The following is a 19,543-nucleotide window of genomic DNA, read 5'->3' on the forward strand; positions in this document are numbered from 1 at the left end:
AAGGCAACCAACATTGCTGTCATCAAGTTAGTTTTGGTTACCAGCGTTGATCTAAAGGAGAAAATCACCGTATTCAGAAAAATTGAAAAACTCACATAGGAACCTGTAATGCTTCACCTGCTGGGTTACTTTCAAGCTACAACGTGACTGCAGCACTGTCAGCATGTTACCTGCTCTGCCACGGAGCTTCACGGTGCACGGAGCTCCTCTGCCTCAGATTGATCTCCCGAAGGCACACTGCTGCGCTGTCGCACAGGGCCCTGCCTTCTCTGCTCTCCTCCTCTGCAAACTCACAGCAAACTAGCAGGTGGTGAGGTGTACAGAGCAGGAGGCACAGCACAGCGTGACACTGGAGGCACTCAGATAATCTCTTATTGCTGACACAGCTCCGGACAGATTCTGCTATTCTCTCTCTTTTCTTTTCTTTAACCAGATATTCTAATAATTGTTTCAGAAAGAATGAAGGGCAGAAGCATACACATCTAAGCAAATAAATAAATAAATAAGTGCAGAGATTTAGAAGAGCTTTTGCTGCTTATAAAATTAAAAAGCAGAAAAAGCACACGAATCAGCGGCAGTTGTTGGAAGCAAACACTTTTCCAGCCGTATGAAAATCAAAAGCCCAAAAGAATGCTCAAAAGAAAGCAGAACGACGTTGATGAGGAGCTGAAGGGCTCACCTTCCCACCTTCCTAGCCGGCGTGGGGTGGTTCCCCGCTCCTCCCGGCGCTCTCGGGCAGAACAGTGACGCGCGGGGACCTCTAGCGGCCAAGCGGGGTCAGGCGGGGCGCTGGGACATAGCCGACTTCATCGCCTCCTCCTTTCAATCACAGCCGCCGATACAGAACGGCTCGGCCGTCCATTTCTCCTCACACGTGTGCAAACCTCGGCTGCGAAAGTAACGTGGCGGCGGCAACAACAACCGTAAAGACAAACACATGTACCGAGCGACACAGAACGGGGACGGTGAACGCCGTTCGGACCCGAGGGTGCTCCCGCAGCCTCACCACGGGTTGCGCCGGGCTGGGAGAGGCGCGGCCGGGAGAGCTGCGGTAGGACGACGGAGAAACGAACGGACAGAGAGAGGGGTGGTGGGAAGGGACTCCCCGCGCGTGATGCGAACCCGTGAGCTCGGAGCGCTGGGGAGCTGCCAGCTGCTGGCGGGGTGATGTTGCCGTGCTGGAATAGGAACGCAGGCACGAGGGCTGAAGGCGCTGATTGACTTCAAACTACTCGCGGCGTCCACCCAGCAAAGGAGAGAGAAGAGAGAAAGAGGAGCGCCGCAGCCGCCTTCTCCAGCTGTGCAGGAGAGGAGGGCTGAAGGAGCCCAGCGACGGAGCCGGGCAGCCGCCGTCCACGGTGTGCGAGCAGCGCTCGAATCCCAACTCTGAGCTTTTTCGGGGTAAAACACCCTAAACTTCTCCCGCGCTTGGGCGGACGCTCGTGGGGCCGAGGCGAGGGCTGGGGCTCCGCGCGGCGCGGGGGAGGCGCGTCCCCTCCCTTCCCACCCCGCCTCCCGCCCGCCCGGCACCGCCACCGGAGCGGTGCGGAGCGGAGCTCCCGGCCCCGCGGCCGCACCCGCGAGCGGAGCCCGAGCCCTCTGCCTTCCTTCCTTTTCCTCCTCCTCCTTCTCCTCCTCCCCCCGGCCCGTCGCCGAGCGCTGCGAGCGGAGCCGGGGTAACCGCTGTCCCCCGCCGCTGCTCGCCGCCCTGCCCTGCCCGCCCCCCTCCTCCGTCCCGCCCAAGCCATGAACTTTGGCCGCGGCCCCGCCGTGGTATTGAACGTCGGGGGCACCCGGTACTCGTTCTCCCGGGAGGTGCTGAAGGATTTCCCGCTGCGGCGGGTGAGCCGCCTGCACGACTGCCTGTCGGAGCAGGACGTGCTGGAGGTGTGCGACGACTACGACCGGGAGCGGAACGAGTACTTCTTCGACCGTCACTCGGAGGCCTTCGGCTTCATCATGCTCTACGTCCGGCACGGGCACCTCCGCTTTGTGCCGCACATGTGCGAGCTCTCCTTCTACAACGAGCTTATCTACTGGGGGCTGGAGGGCTCCCACCTCGACTACTGCTGCCAGCGCCGCCTCGACGACCGCATGTCCGAGACGTGCACCTATTACTCGGCCGAGGAGCCGCCGGGAGAGCACAGCGCCGGTCCGAGGGGCAAAGCCCGGCGGGCGGCGGCGGCCGAGGGAGGGAAGTGGCTGGAGAGGATGCGGCGGACTTTCGAGGAGCCCACGTCTTCGCTGGCAGCCCAGGTGCTGGCCACCGTCTCCATCCTCTTCGTCATCGTGTCCATGGTGGTGCTGTGCGCCAGCACCCTACCCGAGTGGCGGGCGCCGGAGAACCGCAGCGTGGAGGAGCAGAGCAGGTACACAGCAGAGTCAGTCAGGGAGCCCTCAGGGTAGGAGGATCCTTTATTTTCCCGCTGTCCCGTGTGTCCCGTCCCGTCTGTCCTGCCGCTCGTACTCGTTCTCTGTAGCTGCAGCCGCGGCGGGGAAAGCCCCAGTGCCGGAACGGGAGCCGGGGGCTGGGGAGAGGGCACTGCCCCGACGGCCTGGGTGGCTCCGCGTTCCGCTGCCGGGGGATCCGCCGGTACGGGTACAGCGCGGCTCCGCTCTCCGCGCAGCGTCTCGGAGCTGCCGCGCCCTCCCTCGTAGAAGCCGCGGGGCTCCTTACCCACAGAGAGAGGTTCGCACGCTCGGGAAATCGCGTTAGACCGTACTGTCTATTTAGGGAATCGAAGCTTGAAAAAACGCAGGTCCCTTCTCCTTTCCTTTGGGGAAAACACTTCGGGTATTCACACAGGTCCTTCTGCTGGAGCAGACCCAGCGTGACGGATCTGACCTGGTAAAATCTGGCACGTGGGAGCAGCCTCACCCCGTTCCCTTTTGCCACTCAGCATCTCTAAGCAGACCATCGGGCTGAGCGCGAAGCTCCTGAAATGCTTCATCCTGTACCCCGCTGGGCGAGCGTAGCATATGTTTTTACATTTCCTACAGACACAACACGTGTAAACACGCTACACGTTGTGAAACAGTTGCAGAAACAAGAGCCCGGGTTTTAGGCTCAGCTCCGAGTCTTCCAAGCTAGAACAACCCCTCTGTTTTTCCTCTTTGTGACCTCGGCTCGGGGTTACAGCCATGTAACTGCTGACTTCGGTATCACCACTCTCCATCTTCTGCTCTCCCAGGGAACAGAATGAGCGCTGCTCCACTAAGAGTTCTCTCATAAATAAGCCTCAGACAACACCAATTAAAGTAAACGCTTCTTGTATTTCCCACATCTCTTCGTTTAAAACCAATAGAATATTCAACAAAAAGTGTTCAGCTTCTACTCTGCTCAAGGGGCCCCACAGTGAAACTGCAGCCCCGTCATTATGAAATTACCATCTTTTACCATAGAGTTAATTGGAATGTGATATATCACATTCAGCTAAATTAATTCCTTGGAAAGTATTTTCCTAGTTTCCATTAACTTAATGGAAAGTGCACCTGTATTTCTGTTTGTAGCTGAGCCAAAGGATTAATTGTATGAACAACAAGAAAGCAGCTACAGAGTGAGAAGCTCTTGGTTCCTGCCCAGATGCAGCTATGTCAGAAGCTGCTTTTACACGTTCTTCCAGTTAGGAAGCCTTACATAACCTCTGCGGACTTACTTCAAATGGGGGATGCTCTGCATGACCTCTATGTAAGGCAGGACATGTAGATATCCCCACTAGATACGGGAAAATACATGCAACAGCAACATAGAACCAATGTGATCAAAGAGACGGCACTTCGGCCATATCTTTGATCACGTCTTTATGTTGTGGACATTAACGATTTTCCACTCACTGAGAGTTTAATGTGCAAATGGACAAGGCAGATGACCAAATTTTTATTTCATAGTACCTTCGTCTTCAAGAACATGTATAGAAGCACGTAGTTTTTTTCCTCTGATTGATTGTATATTGCGTAACAAGTGTTGGGATCCTAAGTACTCATGAGATTTTCTGTATAGCCAAGCACCTGCCAGGGTAGGGAAGGCTGCTTTTAAAATGGAAAGGAGCACTGCCAACGATAGGGTAAGTTTCCTTAGAAGCAGCTGTAGTAGTCTATGGATTGGCAATAACAACTGTAAAAATTGCTGTGAACAATTTCTAACCTTCTTGAAAAAGTCCATTGCACACAAACACACAGGCTGGTTCATTTCATGTGTGTCTTAGCCCATGTACTATCTCTGTATGTCAATCAATAGCAATTTAATGTGAACAGACTGACAACAGGCACGAATGTATTCCTGCCTGTTCAGAGCTTGCTCCTGAGGTGGCCTTGTCCCTTAGAAGAGCCACTCCTTTCCTTGTTCTGCCTGCTGCATAATGACTAAAATGCCTGCGATGTTTGGAGGAAAGGAGTGAGCTACCGTTGCTTTTGAGCAATCCAGTTAAGTTGCACCTATTGACACTTGCCAGAGGATTTGACTTAATGTATCTGGTTGTCATCTGACTTCATGTCATTTACAATTCCTTAGGTTTCCAAAACCTGAGCAGCTTACCTGAAAGTCTGACCTTAGAAATTGCACAGCAGTGCATAGAGTGATGTACTCTGGCAGTACCACCTGTCTGTGAGAATGCTCGTAGAAACTCGCCACTGGTTTCCTAGCCATCCAAAAGTTTGAAGTGAAATTCTGTCTTTTGTTTATTAAGTGAGGCATCTTACTGAAACGAAGAAATTCTATGTAACATATAATATGCAATAATGTTTATTGCCAGGATAAATTGTGACATCATTGCAATATGGAGATGGGTTTTGACATATAGCACTGTAGTTACCAGTACAAAGACTTGACATCCTTAAAAACACATTTCAAAATCTTTTAGAAATAAAAATTGAATGAGTTTATCTAGAACTTAACAGAAGGGAGATTTTGGATAGAACTGACTATTCAAATCAGTATCCATCAGTACTTAGAGCAGATGAGCATTACCTCAGGAAATTCAGTGACCCTAAAATCTTGCTGACATTTTCAGTCTTTCATAGGTTTACCAATAAAAACAAACAACTGTCCTTTTCTCAGTGTTATGTTACTTACGGTTGGAAAGGTGCCACACAAGTCATTTCTGTGGCTAAAGTGAGGTAACCACCCACAGAACCGCTTAGGGCAGCTGTAGTGGAAACAGCTCAGCCAGGGTGTCTCCCCCATACCTGGACGTTGTTTCTAAGGGCAAGGTAGTAACTAATTCCATAATGTACAAAATTAGCCTCTTTAATGATGTTTGCAGTAAGGGTTACTACTGCTGCCAATTAATACCAGCTGTGTTTATATCTTTTTTTTTTTCTCCCTATTATACAAACACCTCTTCACCAGAAGAGGAATTGAGTCCACCAAATTTTTCCCATATCCTTCTCGGAGACCCTTATGTTGTTATGACTTTTCACTATGATAGGACTGTCAAAAGGTGAACAACGTGCATCTGTTTTTGGTCCTCACAATAACACCCTTTAGAGTGCGGCAACAGAGAACTCCAAGGCTTTTAAAAGAGAGAGAGGATGAAGAATCTTATCTCTGAATTTCACAGATCTCAGAGACAACATAATTCCCTCATTTGAAGAGGGATTGCCTTCCTCAGGTCTACATTTAGGATGAGGGATGAGCTATTAAAATTTTCTCACATTCTATGATTTCTCTCTCTTGCCTAACTTGGCAAGTTTCAGTTACCAGAACTAAAGATTTGCATCAGATCTGCAGTTTAGGAGCAGACAGGAGGGACACATGTCTCCCTTCTGTTGCTTCTGGCAATTTCAAGTCATCTTTGCTCTCTTCTGAACTATGCCAACAGTTGCATTCTGAGAGTCTCTGATCACAGATCCATCCATAAACTGACCAGAAGCATCATCTTCTGAAGAGAGTTTAAGCCTGTGACAGGATGTAATTTGAAGCTGCTTGACTTAGAGCCAGTGCAGTTCTACCTACTATTTTTCTAAGACTAATATGAGTAGCTAGGTAGCATAAAAAGAGACTGTTGCCTCTTTTCCACTTACGATTAAATTGACATTGAAATAATCTCTCAGTTGTCACTCGTATATGATTGCTGTGTTGTTAGGCAAAAGAATTTAAACAGCATTTCTCAACAGATGCCAGTCAGCTTTTTTTTCTGTCTGCAAAACATCAGCTTAAAAAGTTACATTTGAATTTTAGAGGCACAAAAATCATTATTATTTCAGAACACCCAAACGTTCCTGCTCAACAACTGTTCATAAAAATAATAAATTCTTTTTTGGAGAAAATCTAAACACCTTTTTTCCCTAAATTCTAAAAGCAGGCTGAAGGTAATAAACAGAACTCCAGATTTAGTTTAAAAACCCAGATGTGGATTCTTCTTGTGAATTTAAGAGATTTTTGAAACATTGAGATAACACAATGAATGGACGTGCTCACTCCCTGGCCACAGCGGAACCTGAACAATCTCACCAAGGCTGGGTGCTAATCCCATGTTCCAAGAATGTGACAAAAATGCTGAGGAACCTCAGGGCTGGAATGCTCCTATCCAGATGTTGCTTGGAAGCTGGGAAGCGCATTTTCCTCTTCTCCAGGCACTGCTGGTCATTGCACCTCCCCAAGAGGCAGGCACTAACCAACATTTAATGCATTAAGAGTTACTGCTACCAGAGCAGGGACAGAAGGGAAAATGCCTGCAAAACTGGCTGTTCTATGGTCCTTGCTCTGCACTTTGTAGGCAGGCAGAAATCCTGTTGATTTCAAAAGGATTAAAAAAGGCTTTTTGCTGAAATGATGACCAGTCTTCCTGAGCAGGAGTTTGATCTTTCTGGCTACTTCTTGGACGTTCTTCAGGTGACACGGAAATAGGATTTAGCAACAATTTAACACATCAGTGCTGACAGCCTTGAATCCTGTCATAGACTGTCTTTAACTGTTTCACGTTTTCCTCGTGTCTTGTTGATGTTTATGTTCTACTTACAAGCTCAATCAGTAACAGTGCCACAAACTAATATTTTGGGGAGATTTCAACTGAATCACAAGGAGATATTAAAAGTATACAAACTGGCACATTGGGCCAAGGCATAACAGCAAGCTTAAACACTTTACGATGTTATTATAGTAAAAAAAATTAAATCATATAGCAAAACTAGTCTTGTTAGTGATTGAAAAATATTTTGCAAGCACTTTTATTTAGTGTACATAAAACTGCCTATTCCAAAAGGAAATTATCAGACGGAACAGAAAATTAAACACAGACTGGATTACAGAGGAAGTGAGGCTCAGAAAAGCTTCACTGCCAGTTTATGGCCAAAAGACTCATTAAGTATCAAGAGGCAATTTCTTGAAAAACAACAACAACAACAACAAAATCTCATTGTCTTTTATCTGACTTAGGTCTGGGCCAATGAACAGTAAGTTTGAGCAGAAATAACCTATAATTAATTAAAAATTAGAACTTCATATTCTCTTTGGTTATTCAGATTTTCTGGGGTGTTATCAAATAAATACTTCATGAGCTTGTTTTTCATTTCCTGTCTCCTTTTTGGATCTCAGCTGTTTTAAAACTGAATGGATAAAACAAACATACACTAAACAAGAACAGGTATTACATTTTACCAAATAAAGCTCATGATTTAATTATACACTTAGATACAGATGCTGAAGCAGCTTATTATTTCAGGAACAGGCAGTCTGTCATGTGAACATGCAGCAATATTTTAAGAATTGATTACAGTTTGGTAACATTAGTCTTCTTAGTGAATTTCAGTTGGCCTTAGCTTGATATAAATTCTTTTAAGGATTTTAATTTTCTTATTAAGTATTATTTCTCCATTAACAAGGATATAACTTAGTTATAAAGATAAGTCACTATAAGGAAGAGGGAGATGATCTGAAAGTGGAAACATAGTATGTAGCACTCTAGGTCTCACAACAGGTCAGAGGTTTCTAGTTGTGCTCACCAAATCACTTACTCTCTTAGGTGATTCATTAGGATGGTTGAAATCCATCTACAAATGAGGAAAAAAAAAAAGTGAGAGGAGGAACAACACATTTCACTTGTGTCTAAGTTATTTGTCAGCTCCCAAGCCAGTATGTATTGAAATTGATGAGAAAAAGGATTGATTAATAAAATGTGTATATATATATACATATGGAGAAATGGAAGTGCAATATATTGTCAAGCAGATGTAATGCATCTCCACTATTTTGATCTTGCTTTTCATTTTACATCATTGATGTTCCTTAGCTCTCTTGTAGTCCACAATAAAAGGTTCTTCAGTCCTTCCTAAAGCAGTATAACTGACTTACAGTATCTCTCATGCTCAGGACCATTGGAGTAAAAGAATGGATTCATCACATTTCATCTAACATGGATTTTTACTTGCACAACTGTTTCCCAAAGTTATACCAGAACACTCAATCAATTGTGATTCATAAAGATAACTTCTACTGAATCACAGTGATTAGGACCTAGCTTCTTCAAGATTTGACTCACAGATAACCTGCCAATTTGGGATACAATCGAGGAATTACACCACCATTGTTTTAGGGGCATCAGGAGGAAATACCAAATATAGCAATTTTTAATGGTAAAATTAAGAATGGCTTTTTCATTGAAATGCTCAGTGTTGTAGGTCACAGGTATTAATTAATTAATTAATTAATTATCAGAGAAATCTCACCAGGAATGGAACAAAGTTGGTTGACATTATTGAATTCTTAGCTGCAAATTTATTTCCAGCCACATTTCTTGTAATAATTACAGGAAGATTCAGCCAACTTAGAAGCACTTTCAGCCTTCATCAGTTTATTCATTACTATAACTTCGCTGTTTGGCTCCTTTTACTGAAGAAAGCTTTATGTATTTTCTAGCCATGTCTGTAAAAAATGAGTGAAGTGAATTTACCCAATTACATTTTTTTCTTGATTTTTCAATGTGACGATAATTCACATTCATACAATAACTTTCATATATTCTGTACAAGACTTGTTTAGAAGGCGTTACGATCCGAACTTTCTTTTTAAAACCAAATTGGGATCTGACCTACTTACCATTCACTATTATTATTCACAAGAACACTAGTGTCTTCAAAGGCTCAGTGTTTAAGAGAACACATAATTCTTAAGGTAAAGCTATTTTTGAAATTCGTGGGTCCTTACATCAGAGGTTGCTAACATGAACAAGCAATTTATAAGCCCTTTATTAAGAAAGGCTCCTTGCTTACAGGGCTTTCACTGGTATTTGTGAAACACAAATAAGATCATTACAAGGTCTGTGGCTGAAATCATAGCATACATTATGAATATACATCAACTGACTATTACTATTGCCTCTACTTTTTAGTATATAACTGAAGCGAATAAAGGAATAAAACAAAGTTAAAACAAGACTTTAGTGCATGAAGCTTTTATGAAAGTTGTTTTATAGTCTGTTAACATAATTACAGCAGTTATAGAAGAATCTGTCTCTCTAGCAGCCCACTGTCTTAACAACAATGTCAACAGATTTCAGAAACAGTAAATATGTATGTATATGTAAATGTGTTAAGGAAACAAAACTTTAAGTGACAGCTAAATTATTACTTACAAATCATTATTCTTCCTATAGACAATACCTTATTAGAAAACCTGCAGTAGAAAAAAGTTGCATCTAGTATTTTCAGGTCTCCACTCTAAGGTCACTTAGGTGTCAGACCTGTTGGTAGAGATGGTACTGGTGAGTGGCTTTTTCTTTACACAAAAAGTTAGTGAAAGCAAACAAAGGAAAGAGGGAAATATTAATTGCCATTCCATCCAATATTAAGCAAGTGACAACAGTTTGAACAGTTTTTCCTAAAGAAAAGGGTTATTTTGAGATGTGATATTCAACAGAATGTGCACTACCGTTATCAAATAATTGCAGAGAAAATTTATCTTCTGTTTCTACCTTACGTAGAAGTTTCAATTTGGAAATGCTCTCAAGTCTCACATGCTCATGCAGGACTTTAAAACATTCAAGAGAGTGCTGAAATCACCCTCCAGAAGAGCAGTGCTTTCTTTTATCAAGGCAGCTATTTGTATTTGAGAAGACAATCCTGCCTATCATTTTGCTCCCTGACATTTTGTTATGGCACAGTTTAGAGGGAGTTACATTTAAAAGAAAATATAAAATTCAGTAACGTTCAGCATAAAGGCATACTAGATTATTACTTTGGTACTATGTTTACCCTATGGCGAAGAATAAAATACTATCTGTATTCAGTGGCAATACTATGAAATCTTGAATATAGTTTAGTATAGTTCTAGGTAAGCCCCTGTTTGGGATGCAAATAAGACTGGTTTCAGCTGGTTCTTAAAGAGCCAATTTGCATGAATTATCTGATGCAATAGCTGATTTCCACCTACTCCATCTTCATTTTCATTCTAGTTTAGCAATCTGGATCAACACATCACCAGTTCACTGATCCACAGTCCTTGGCATTCCTAAATGGATCAAGCCTCGCAGATTTAAAACAAAACCATGAAGTATTTTAGATTATGTTACACACTGGCATTGATGGCACACCATTTTGTCTAGGGTCCCAGATTTTGTAGGCATATTTCTCCAGTATTAGGATAGGCATACATAATCCACAGAAAATGATCAGTGAATGAGGTCTTAGCACAGATCAGTTTAAACTCCTCATTAGATCCTAAGGTTATTTGCTGAAATCTGGTGCTTCATGCTCAGAATAAAAACAGTGTGGCTTTCTGTTTGTCATTTGTGAAGGTCTGAATGTCAATTTGGTAATGTCTGTGAAAAAAAAACATCAAACCTCCACCAAAGCCCTTTCACAGAACATAAATGCTGTGCTTTCTTTTTTTTGACAGGATAATTGAAGCTATCTGCATAGGCTGGTTCACTGCAGAGTGCATTGTGAGGTTCATCGTTTCAAAGAACAAGTGTGAGTTTGTCAGAAGACCTCTCAACATTATTGATTTACTGGCAATTACTCCTTACTACATCTCTGTTCTAATGACAGTTTTTACAGGGGAAAATTCGCAGCTCCAGAGGGCTGGAGTCACCTTGAGGGTCTTAAGAATGATGAGGATTTTTTGGGTGATTAAACTGGCTCGTCATTTCATTGGCCTTCAAACACTTGGTCTGACTCTGAAGCGTTGTTACAGAGAGATGGTGATGCTCCTTGTCTTTATCTGTGTTGCTATGGCAATTTTCAGTGCACTTTCCCAGCTGCTTGAAAATGGGCTGGACTTGGGAACTAAGAATAAGGATTATGCCAGCATCCCTGCTGCTTGTTGGTGGGTGATCATCTCTATGACCACAGTTGGTTACGGTGACATGTGTCCCATCACAGTACCAGGAAGGATTCTTGGAGGAATCTGTGTGGTTAGTGGCATCGTTTTACTAGCCTTGCCAATCACTTTCATTTATCATAGCTTTGTGCAGTGTTACCATGAGCTCAAGTTCCGATCTGCTAGGTATGGTAGAAGCCTCTCTGCTGAATTCTTAAATTGATCCAACTTGAATTCTGTTGTAGTTACTTGCTAAGCTTTGTCTTAGCAGAGAATGGTGGGAAGTCCCTTCATGTTTCCTCCTTGACTGGACGGTCCTATGGAACAACATTCTCGCCTGCCCGGAGAAAGCTCATCACCATTCAGACAGGAAAGATGGCTACCTACCTTGGGCACCTTGCAAGGAGAGAGAGTGATGTTGTCAAATTTGAGAGAACAAAATGACACAAAAGGATTCAGAAGTCCTCAACCAGACTCCAGCTTGGTCTTGAGTTTGCCTCTGCACACAAAAGCAGAACAAATAAATGGGCTTAACACTGAGGTCCATCATTCCCATAATTACATCTTATATCATTCAGAGCAATGTTTAGCAGAAGTACATGCAGCTCTGAATGTTGTGGCAAAGATCTCCCTAACCACAGTTACTTTCTTCTCTGGAATCAAACCTTTAATAGAAGTGCTGTGCTTTTTGAAGATCAACATAAAAGTACTGGCATTGATAAATGTATTTCGAGGTAGTTTAGTGAGAGAGCTATCCAAATTTTATATACACTCAGTTCAACTCCATCCACCTGAAATTACATATTCATTAGCGTTGTTTTTTTTCCACTTAATTAAACATTTATCTATATCACAGTGAAAGCTCTTAAGACAAATTATAAAATACCATCACTTGAAACAGTCTGGAGAAAGCATGGAAAACAAAAGTAGCTGCTCCCTGTCAAATAAGACTCTCCATCATCTTTAAATTACACAGTCCCTAACCAAGGATACACTTCATGGAAGTATTAAAAGCAGCTGCCCAAAAGATATCAAAGAAAGTGAAAAATAGAAGTGCAAGTTGCACTTGGCAAAAGGGTATATTCTCCAGTGTAACTACAAATTAAAATGAATCAAGTTAGGTTCTGAAATGCTGTTCACTACATTTCTTGTGTAGTACTGCTAAATAGCCTTGTACTGTATAATTCTGAAAAGCTGCTATGTAGAACTGTGCAGTTACATATTAAAACACGTTTAGGTACAGCTTTACAAATTCGGGTACCAATAAACATCAGTGAGGAACCTCATTACTAACCTCAAAGTTCAGAGTTGTCAGCATAGTTGAATTTGGTGTGCTTGCCTTAAAATAATGCATTTAATATTACTGCGCTGTAGAAGCATCTTTTGTATATGCATTTGTTAATAGCTTTAGAAATAAAATGAGTACCACCTAGAAAACACAGATTTGGAACTGCTCTCTCAGAGAAAAGCATCACATTGTCCAGTGACTGGTATGTTGAAGGCTCTACTCTGAAAGAACACTTGAGACTTGAACAATTTATTAGCATTTTATGTGGTCTTAGTCTTAAGTAGTCTTAAGAAATACACTGAAAAATAAAATGTTTCTGAAGACCTGAAAATAATTTTAGCAGCTTTCTCAAAGACAAGCTTGACTTTTCCTTCAGCAGTTTTTAAAGGACACATTATTGAGTAACATTACAAACATACCTCCATTTCTTGTCACTGACACATTCTGGTGCGCAGGTGGTCAGCTGTAAACTTCCCTATTCTGCTATACTTATGCCTTTTGTATCAGAATTGTGTAGTTCAGGAATGTGCTCTTGCAACCACAAAGTGGTGAATATCAGTTGAACAAAAAATTCTTAGGTGAGATTCACATCTGATGTTAGTTAGGCAAGCAGTGACTTCAGAGACACTCAGATGTCTTACTCCGGTGGAGATGCTGGCTCTGTATTCCTGCATGTGTACCTATATATATCCTGCATATATTATATATTATAGTCAGTTGCAATATTTTCTCCTCACAAAAAAACTCCTCCTTGATAGAACTGAAATTTCAACCTTAAATCCAAACACAGCTGTTTGAAGAAAATGATATTTTCATCTTCTAATGAGAAGTTTATTTGGACAGTATAAAAATAATCCAAATTTTAAGGAGAAAACTTCTATTTTTTTTAAACTTCTCTCCAAATTTTTTCTTTTAAACATGGAAAAACAAAAACAAACAAAAACCAATGCCCAGTTAAGATCTCCTACCTTCAGATTTTCATGTTATTTCTCAAGCATTAACCTTGGGAAAAATACCAATGAATGCCCTTAAAAATGATTTTGTCTTTTGTTCATTGACCAAATCAATATCTGAGGTAGAACCCTCCTCCCACAAAACAACTCATCATCAGGACGACAATTGTTTGAAATCAGTATACAATGGAAATGCACTTTAAAGTATGTTGCAATCTTGATTCCAAGACAAAAACACATTTCAGTATTACTCAATACTACCATAAATCTAATTTTTAGATGCCTGTACAAAGGAAAAAAATTAACGCACATATTAACTTGTGAATATCAATTTGCTTCTTGAATCATTTTATATAAGCAATTAAGTACAGGAAAATTTCATAGATGAACAGATCCAGGTTATATCTGGTACACAAACAAAATGTTTGATCCTTTATGAATTGTTTTCCAACTAATGAATTCGTTCCCCAGTATAAAAAGAAATAATTGTGTAAAGGAATAAGACTGTGGAAATATATACTTTTTTTAAAGTTTATGTTCAATTTTTGTATGGCAAAATGTGGACAAAATGACCTTATGTATTTTTAATTCAGCTATAATAAAATATTATTTTGAAACTGCTCTCTTTATAAGACAACTAAGAAGAGATACTGTTGGGTTGGTTCTTCTGTTGCAAGGTTGGTGGGCTTTTTTTTTTTTTTTTTTTTTTGGCTGTTGTTTTGATTATCAGCATGTAGACTTTGGTTTCTCTAGAAACCAAGTTGAAATAACACGACCTCAACAGTAACCTTAAAAGAGAATCTTATACTAAGCAATTAGGGTTCTTGATTTTTAGCAGTATATATTATACCATTCTCTATGGACAAGTGTTTTTCTTATTTTTTTGTTTAGTGAAACTGTAAAGAAAATGAATTATATTCGTGGTCCAAAATAAGAACATATTTGAACAGGTGAAACTTTTACTGAAAGTGTACTTGAGATTGTGTGTTTTTTATGCAGCCATTGGGTACAGTGCTTTCTTTTAAAATATAGCATGTCAAAGCCAAATGAGGACAAACTGGCTCATTTCTAGTATTTGCCAGTTTAATCCAGTACAATAAGAATATTTAATGGTTGGTACCTCTTTGACCATTAGAAACATTTGCAATTGAAACAGATTAGATAAAACACAAATAATAAAAGTGAAGATAAATGAAGACAACTTAAATTGTGACTCAGCTTTTCTGTTCACCTGAAGTTAAACCAATGCCAATGGATTCTGAAGTACCATTATCCATCTCGAAGACAGCAAAAGTTAATCATACCTTAGAGTAGGATCAAACTTCAGATTTGATCCTTAAGATTGACCTACTGGGTCATCAGACCTTCGGGTACTCAGTGCCACTTAAACATTTGAGAATTACTGAAATCACTGTTATTGAAAGGTGCCCACACTACATCTATCTTCCTTCTAGAATTCCTCATGGAGCATCATCCTCAAAAACTGCAAAGAATGAGAGACAGTTTTCTTTGATGTAAGTCTGTGAAATAATATTTTCTTTTATGGACTCCTGCAAAAAACAAACAAATGAAAAATCCCAATTAATTTAGTCAACTGGTGATTTTACAGTTTTATTATCATAGCCATTTAAACACATGGAATTCACTCTTACTGCACAGTGTAGGTGCGCACAGTGCTGGTGTACACAGCAGCAAGTTTGAAGATAAAAAATCCCATATGCCTTTCTTGATACCTATGTATTTAAAGCAAAAGGTACTTGGTTTTCGTATTGTCTATGACATTTTGTCCCTGTGAAGGAATCAGTCTCCAACTTCTTTAGTGTTTAACTTTGCTGTTTCAGAAAGAAACTCATGTCCTTATGTGTTCAAACCACTTGTCTTTTCCCCTTTCGATAACGATAAGAAAACCTTACAAGCCTCAAGAGCCTGCCAGCAGTAGCAATGCACACACAGCAGACACTGAATTCCATATTCAAAGCAATGAGTCTCCCATAAGCTAGCAAGATGAACAAGATCTGCTCTGCTCTGAACATTCTTCCTCATGAGAGATTCAGGATAAAACAACCAATTAGAATTTTGATCTCTGGAGGTACCTTCATGTTTTTAATATTATCCTTTCCAGTGTGCTCACAAGATGTTTGCCAGAAAAGAACCTTAGCTTTGCAAAGAAAAATAAAATAAATAAAATAAATAAAATAAAATAGAACAGAATAAAATATAAAATAAAAATAATGACTTGTTTTAGACAACAAAATTATTCAGAAAACATTTTCTGTTATTTATTTGCGAAAGAAAACATACACATTAGCATATAGGACACCAGTTCTTGCTATATAAAACAAATTTCTGTTTATAGTAAGGAGACTTCCTTAAGCAAGAAAGGTCTTCTGGCCTCGATAGAGCTACAGCAGTTTACATTAGCTGAAAACGTGTCCCAACACATGTGGAAGAAACAACAAAATACCACTTTTATAGTGGAAAACTAATATGATCTATAGCCTCTGAAGTGCAATGTAAGGTAGGGAGTATCTTTTACAAATGATGTAATAGGATAAGCATCAAGAAGGCTGCACTGGGAGCAAGCACAACTGATAGTATGGTTGACAAGAAACTTTAAGAGCCACAGTAGATGAATAAAATAAATCCTTACTCAAATTAATAAAATATGAATGTTTGCAACTACATGCCAAACTTCTTTATTCTTTACAAACTCAAATGTTTATAATTTTATAGAACATTTATATATTCTTTGCTTCTCTGTCAAGAAAAATGTATGCTATCATTTGGAAATGTAACGGATATGTTTTCTTGATGTGAATACAGAATTAGATGCCTAAATTCATAAAATAAAATTTACTGATTTTGTGAAATCTTTTGTGGGTAATAGGTCAAGACAACCATGTTTAACTGTATAAAATGTTTTACTTTTAACAAATTCTGTGGCTATTCATATTAGTACCATGGCAAAAACTTTCCTTTAACAACTTTTGGCTTTTGAGAAGCTTGTCATTTAGAACCTTGAAGCCTTACTTAACAGAAAATCTGTATATTTAATCCACAAGCTACTGTGAGACAATAAACAATAGAAAGGATTATTCTTTTCAACAACAGTAATTGTATGGCATTAAAACAATCTCTGGACAGAGATCACTGACAAATGGTGCACTGCAGGGCTCAGTACTGAAACCGATGTTCTTTAGTATCTTCATCAATGTGGAACTGAGTTCACCTTCAGCATGTTTGTGGATAACATCAACCTGTGTGATGTAGTCAGTGCACCCAGGGACAGGACACCATCCAGGAACCTAGATAGGCTTAAGCAGTGGGCCCAGGAGAACCTCATGAAGTACAATATATCCAAGCACAAGGTCTTGCTTCCGGGTTGAGAGAACCCCCACTATCAGTACAAGCTGGCAGATGAAAGGGTTGAGCATAGCCCTGCCAAAAAGAATTTGGGGATACTGGTGGATAGCAAGCTGGACATGAGCCAGCAAGGTGCCCTCATAGCCCAGAATGCCAACTGTATCCTGGGCTGCATCAAAAGAAGTCAGCAGGGCAAGGGAGGTGATCCTGCCCATAGTCTGTGACGGTGAGACCTCACCTGCAGTACTGCGTCCAGATGTGGAGTCCTCAGTACAGGAGGGACATGGACCTGTTGGAGTGTGTCCAGAGGAGGAACACAGAAATGATCCAAGGGATGGAACACCTCTCCTATGAAACAGGCTGAGAGAGCTGAGGCTGTTCAATCTGAGAGCGACCTATCTAAAGGGGGGCTATAAGAAAGAAGGGGCTAGACTCTAGCAGGGACTGCTATGACAGGACAAAGAAAATAGTTTCAAACAAAAAGAGGGGAGATTTAGATTGGATATAAGAAAAATGCATTTTATGATAAAGGGTAGTGAAGTGCTGGAACAGGTTGCCTAGGAAGGTGGTGGATGTCCTGTTCTTGGAGACTTTCAAGGTTAAGCTGGACAGGGCAGCCTCACTGAGCTGTAGGTCTCCTTGTTCATTGCAGGCAAGTTGGACTAGATGATCTTTAAAGGTCCCTTCCAACTCAAACAGTTCCATGTTGATGATAATTACGGGCAACAGAACTATTGGGAAAAACAAACAAACAAACAAACAAACAGAAAAGAAAAAGCAACCATGTAGTACATTTTCATTCCAGAAGAACAATCTAGAAAAATTGATCAAATTTGGCTTCAAGTTCACTGAAATATATTCATACTTCTGGAACTACAAAGTAACAAGAAAGTCCCCTAGCGCAATGCTTGCATTGCTGTGGCTCGTGATAGGAGCTAAAGCGATGAACTAAGAAGAATAGAGATGCACTTTGGTGATTCATTAAGTGCAGCCATTTCAAGTGTACTTCCAAAAAATGAACACAACTAATGTTCTTCAGAAAAAAGTTTGAATATTTTAAGAGATCTCTGAATTATCAGCTACTCTGGCATCAGCTCACTGCATTATTATGAAAACGAACAGACTTTCGTTTAGAACTCATGAGCATTTCTACATCTCACTTATTTATCAGTTTTCTAAGTTTTTACATGAAATAAATGATATGAGCATGCTCTGCAAATATTTTGTTAAAAGAACTTCTGAAATATTTTGGAAGCAAAAGTTCTCTTGTTTTTAATGTTTTAACACATTATTTTACAGACATCTTCAGCACTTGCATCTCCTATCAATCCAAGATGTAACCACAAATATACTGAATATCAAAAAGTAAAATAGGATTCTTGCTATCTCAGAGAACATTTAACACATTTTTTTTTTGTCATAAGAATTTCTAAAAGACAGTGAAGAGATTCAATAAAATCTAGAAAATCAAAAACTTCAAAAATGACATTATTTCCAGACATTGTATTCCAGAAACTCCTTCAAATTTCATTTTTTGTTTTTCTATTTCTTTTCATTCATGCTTCATCAATATTGAAGTAGCAACTAGGAACCAGGCTTCTGTTTTCCTAAGTAATATATAGCCATGGGTCAAAATTATAACATTGCTGCAAAAAAACAAAGAGAAAACAAACAAAACAAAACAAAAATACAACAAAAAAATCCATAATCCAAGACCAAAACACAACACCAAATAGGAAACAAGATGAAAGTGCAAGCAAGCAACACTGTTTTTCTCTGCAGCACGAACATCACTACTTTGTTGAGTCTGGTATACTTTTAAGTACTCAAATATAATTCCTCTCCTCCCCCTCCATTTTGCAGTTGCTAAAACAGGATGCAGCATTTAGAAGTTGATTATTCCTATGTTGCCGAAAAACCTTTGTCATCAGTACCAGCTGTGCAAAGATAGCACAGCTTCTCACCATGATTTTGTTGCTAGGGTTTAACTGGATGTCAGTGGAATCACTTGATGGAAAGCTATGAACAAGTAAAACCAAGGCAGTTTATATGAACAGCATCCTGAATCCTTGACACGACGTAAGGATGCTATTGTATAGAAACTATATAAATGTTATAGAAGAGAAACAATCCCAACAGGTTAATTTCTAAGCACAGTCAAGCAGAGGCCATGAAAAGAAAATCTTCAACAACAAAAAATATTTCAGTAAAAAATAAACTAAAATCTAAAAGTGTGGATTCCTGCTACAGAGTCTGGCTTATAGCCTTCAAATTTATATAGATTCCTTGCGTATACCTGCCTCTATATGCAGTGACTTCAGGCTGCACCTGCTGGGTACAAACTGAGCGTGTAGGTCACAACAGCTGTTTAAACTACGTTGCCTCAAGAGACTGAAGAATCAGATATATCTGAAAAGAAATTAAAAAAAATAGGGATGGACAATGAGTACAGAATTAAAGCTAGCTAAGATAAATTTTGCTTTGCTTTTAGAAAAATCTGCTTGACATCTGAATTTTGGAGGACAAAGGCTTGCATGTACCTGCCAGATTATTCTCAGCAAGACCAGGGACTATGAAGCCCACTGGCTTCCCTCTGAATAGCAGATACCATCTTCAGCATCTCTATTCTGCTTGCTTCCTTAGACTTTCTCTTTTCGCCTGATCCTCACTCAAGGAGCGTTAAGG

At 40.5% G+C, this 19,543-nt stretch overlaps 1 protein-coding gene and 1 long non-coding RNA gene across 3 annotated transcripts; one reads left to right on the forward strand and one right to left on the reverse strand.

Moving 5' to 3' along the window:
• The first annotated feature begins 1,746 nt into the window (after positions 1-1,746).
• KCNG3 (potassium voltage-gated channel modifier subfamily G member 3) lies at positions 1,747-11,477 on the forward strand. 2 transcript variants are annotated; one of them, XM_042895368.1, is made up of 2 exons: positions 1,747-2,402; positions 10,832-11,477. In XM_042895368.1, the coding sequence occupies exons 1-2, from the start codon at positions 1,747-1,749 to the stop codon at positions 11,475-11,477; spliced, it is 1,302 nt and encodes a 433-aa protein (XP_042751302.1). The 2 variants fall into 2 exon arrangements, with proteins under 2 accessions (XP_042751302.1, XP_042751303.1); XM_042895369.1 differs by having other exon boundaries at positions 1,747-2,369.
• Positions 4,629-15,054, reverse strand: LOC122194361. The gene is made up of 5 exons (XR_006183123.1): positions 14,800-15,054; positions 11,642-11,753; positions 9,598-9,677; positions 8,665-8,860; positions 4,629-7,989 (listed from the first exon to the last, which is right to left on the reverse strand). It is a non-coding gene; the product is annotated as an uncharacterized LOC122194361 (long non-coding RNA).
• Between the last annotated feature and the right edge of the window lie 4,489 nt (positions 15,055-19,543).

This window comes from Lagopus leucura, unplaced genomic scaffold, assembly GCF_019238085.1.
Source record: "Lagopus leucura isolate 7727_CA_CO unplaced genomic scaffold, USGS_WTPT01 Super-Scaffold_73, whole genome shotgun sequence".
Lineage (NCBI taxonomy): Eukaryota > Metazoa > Chordata > Aves > Galliformes > Phasianidae > Lagopus > Lagopus leucura.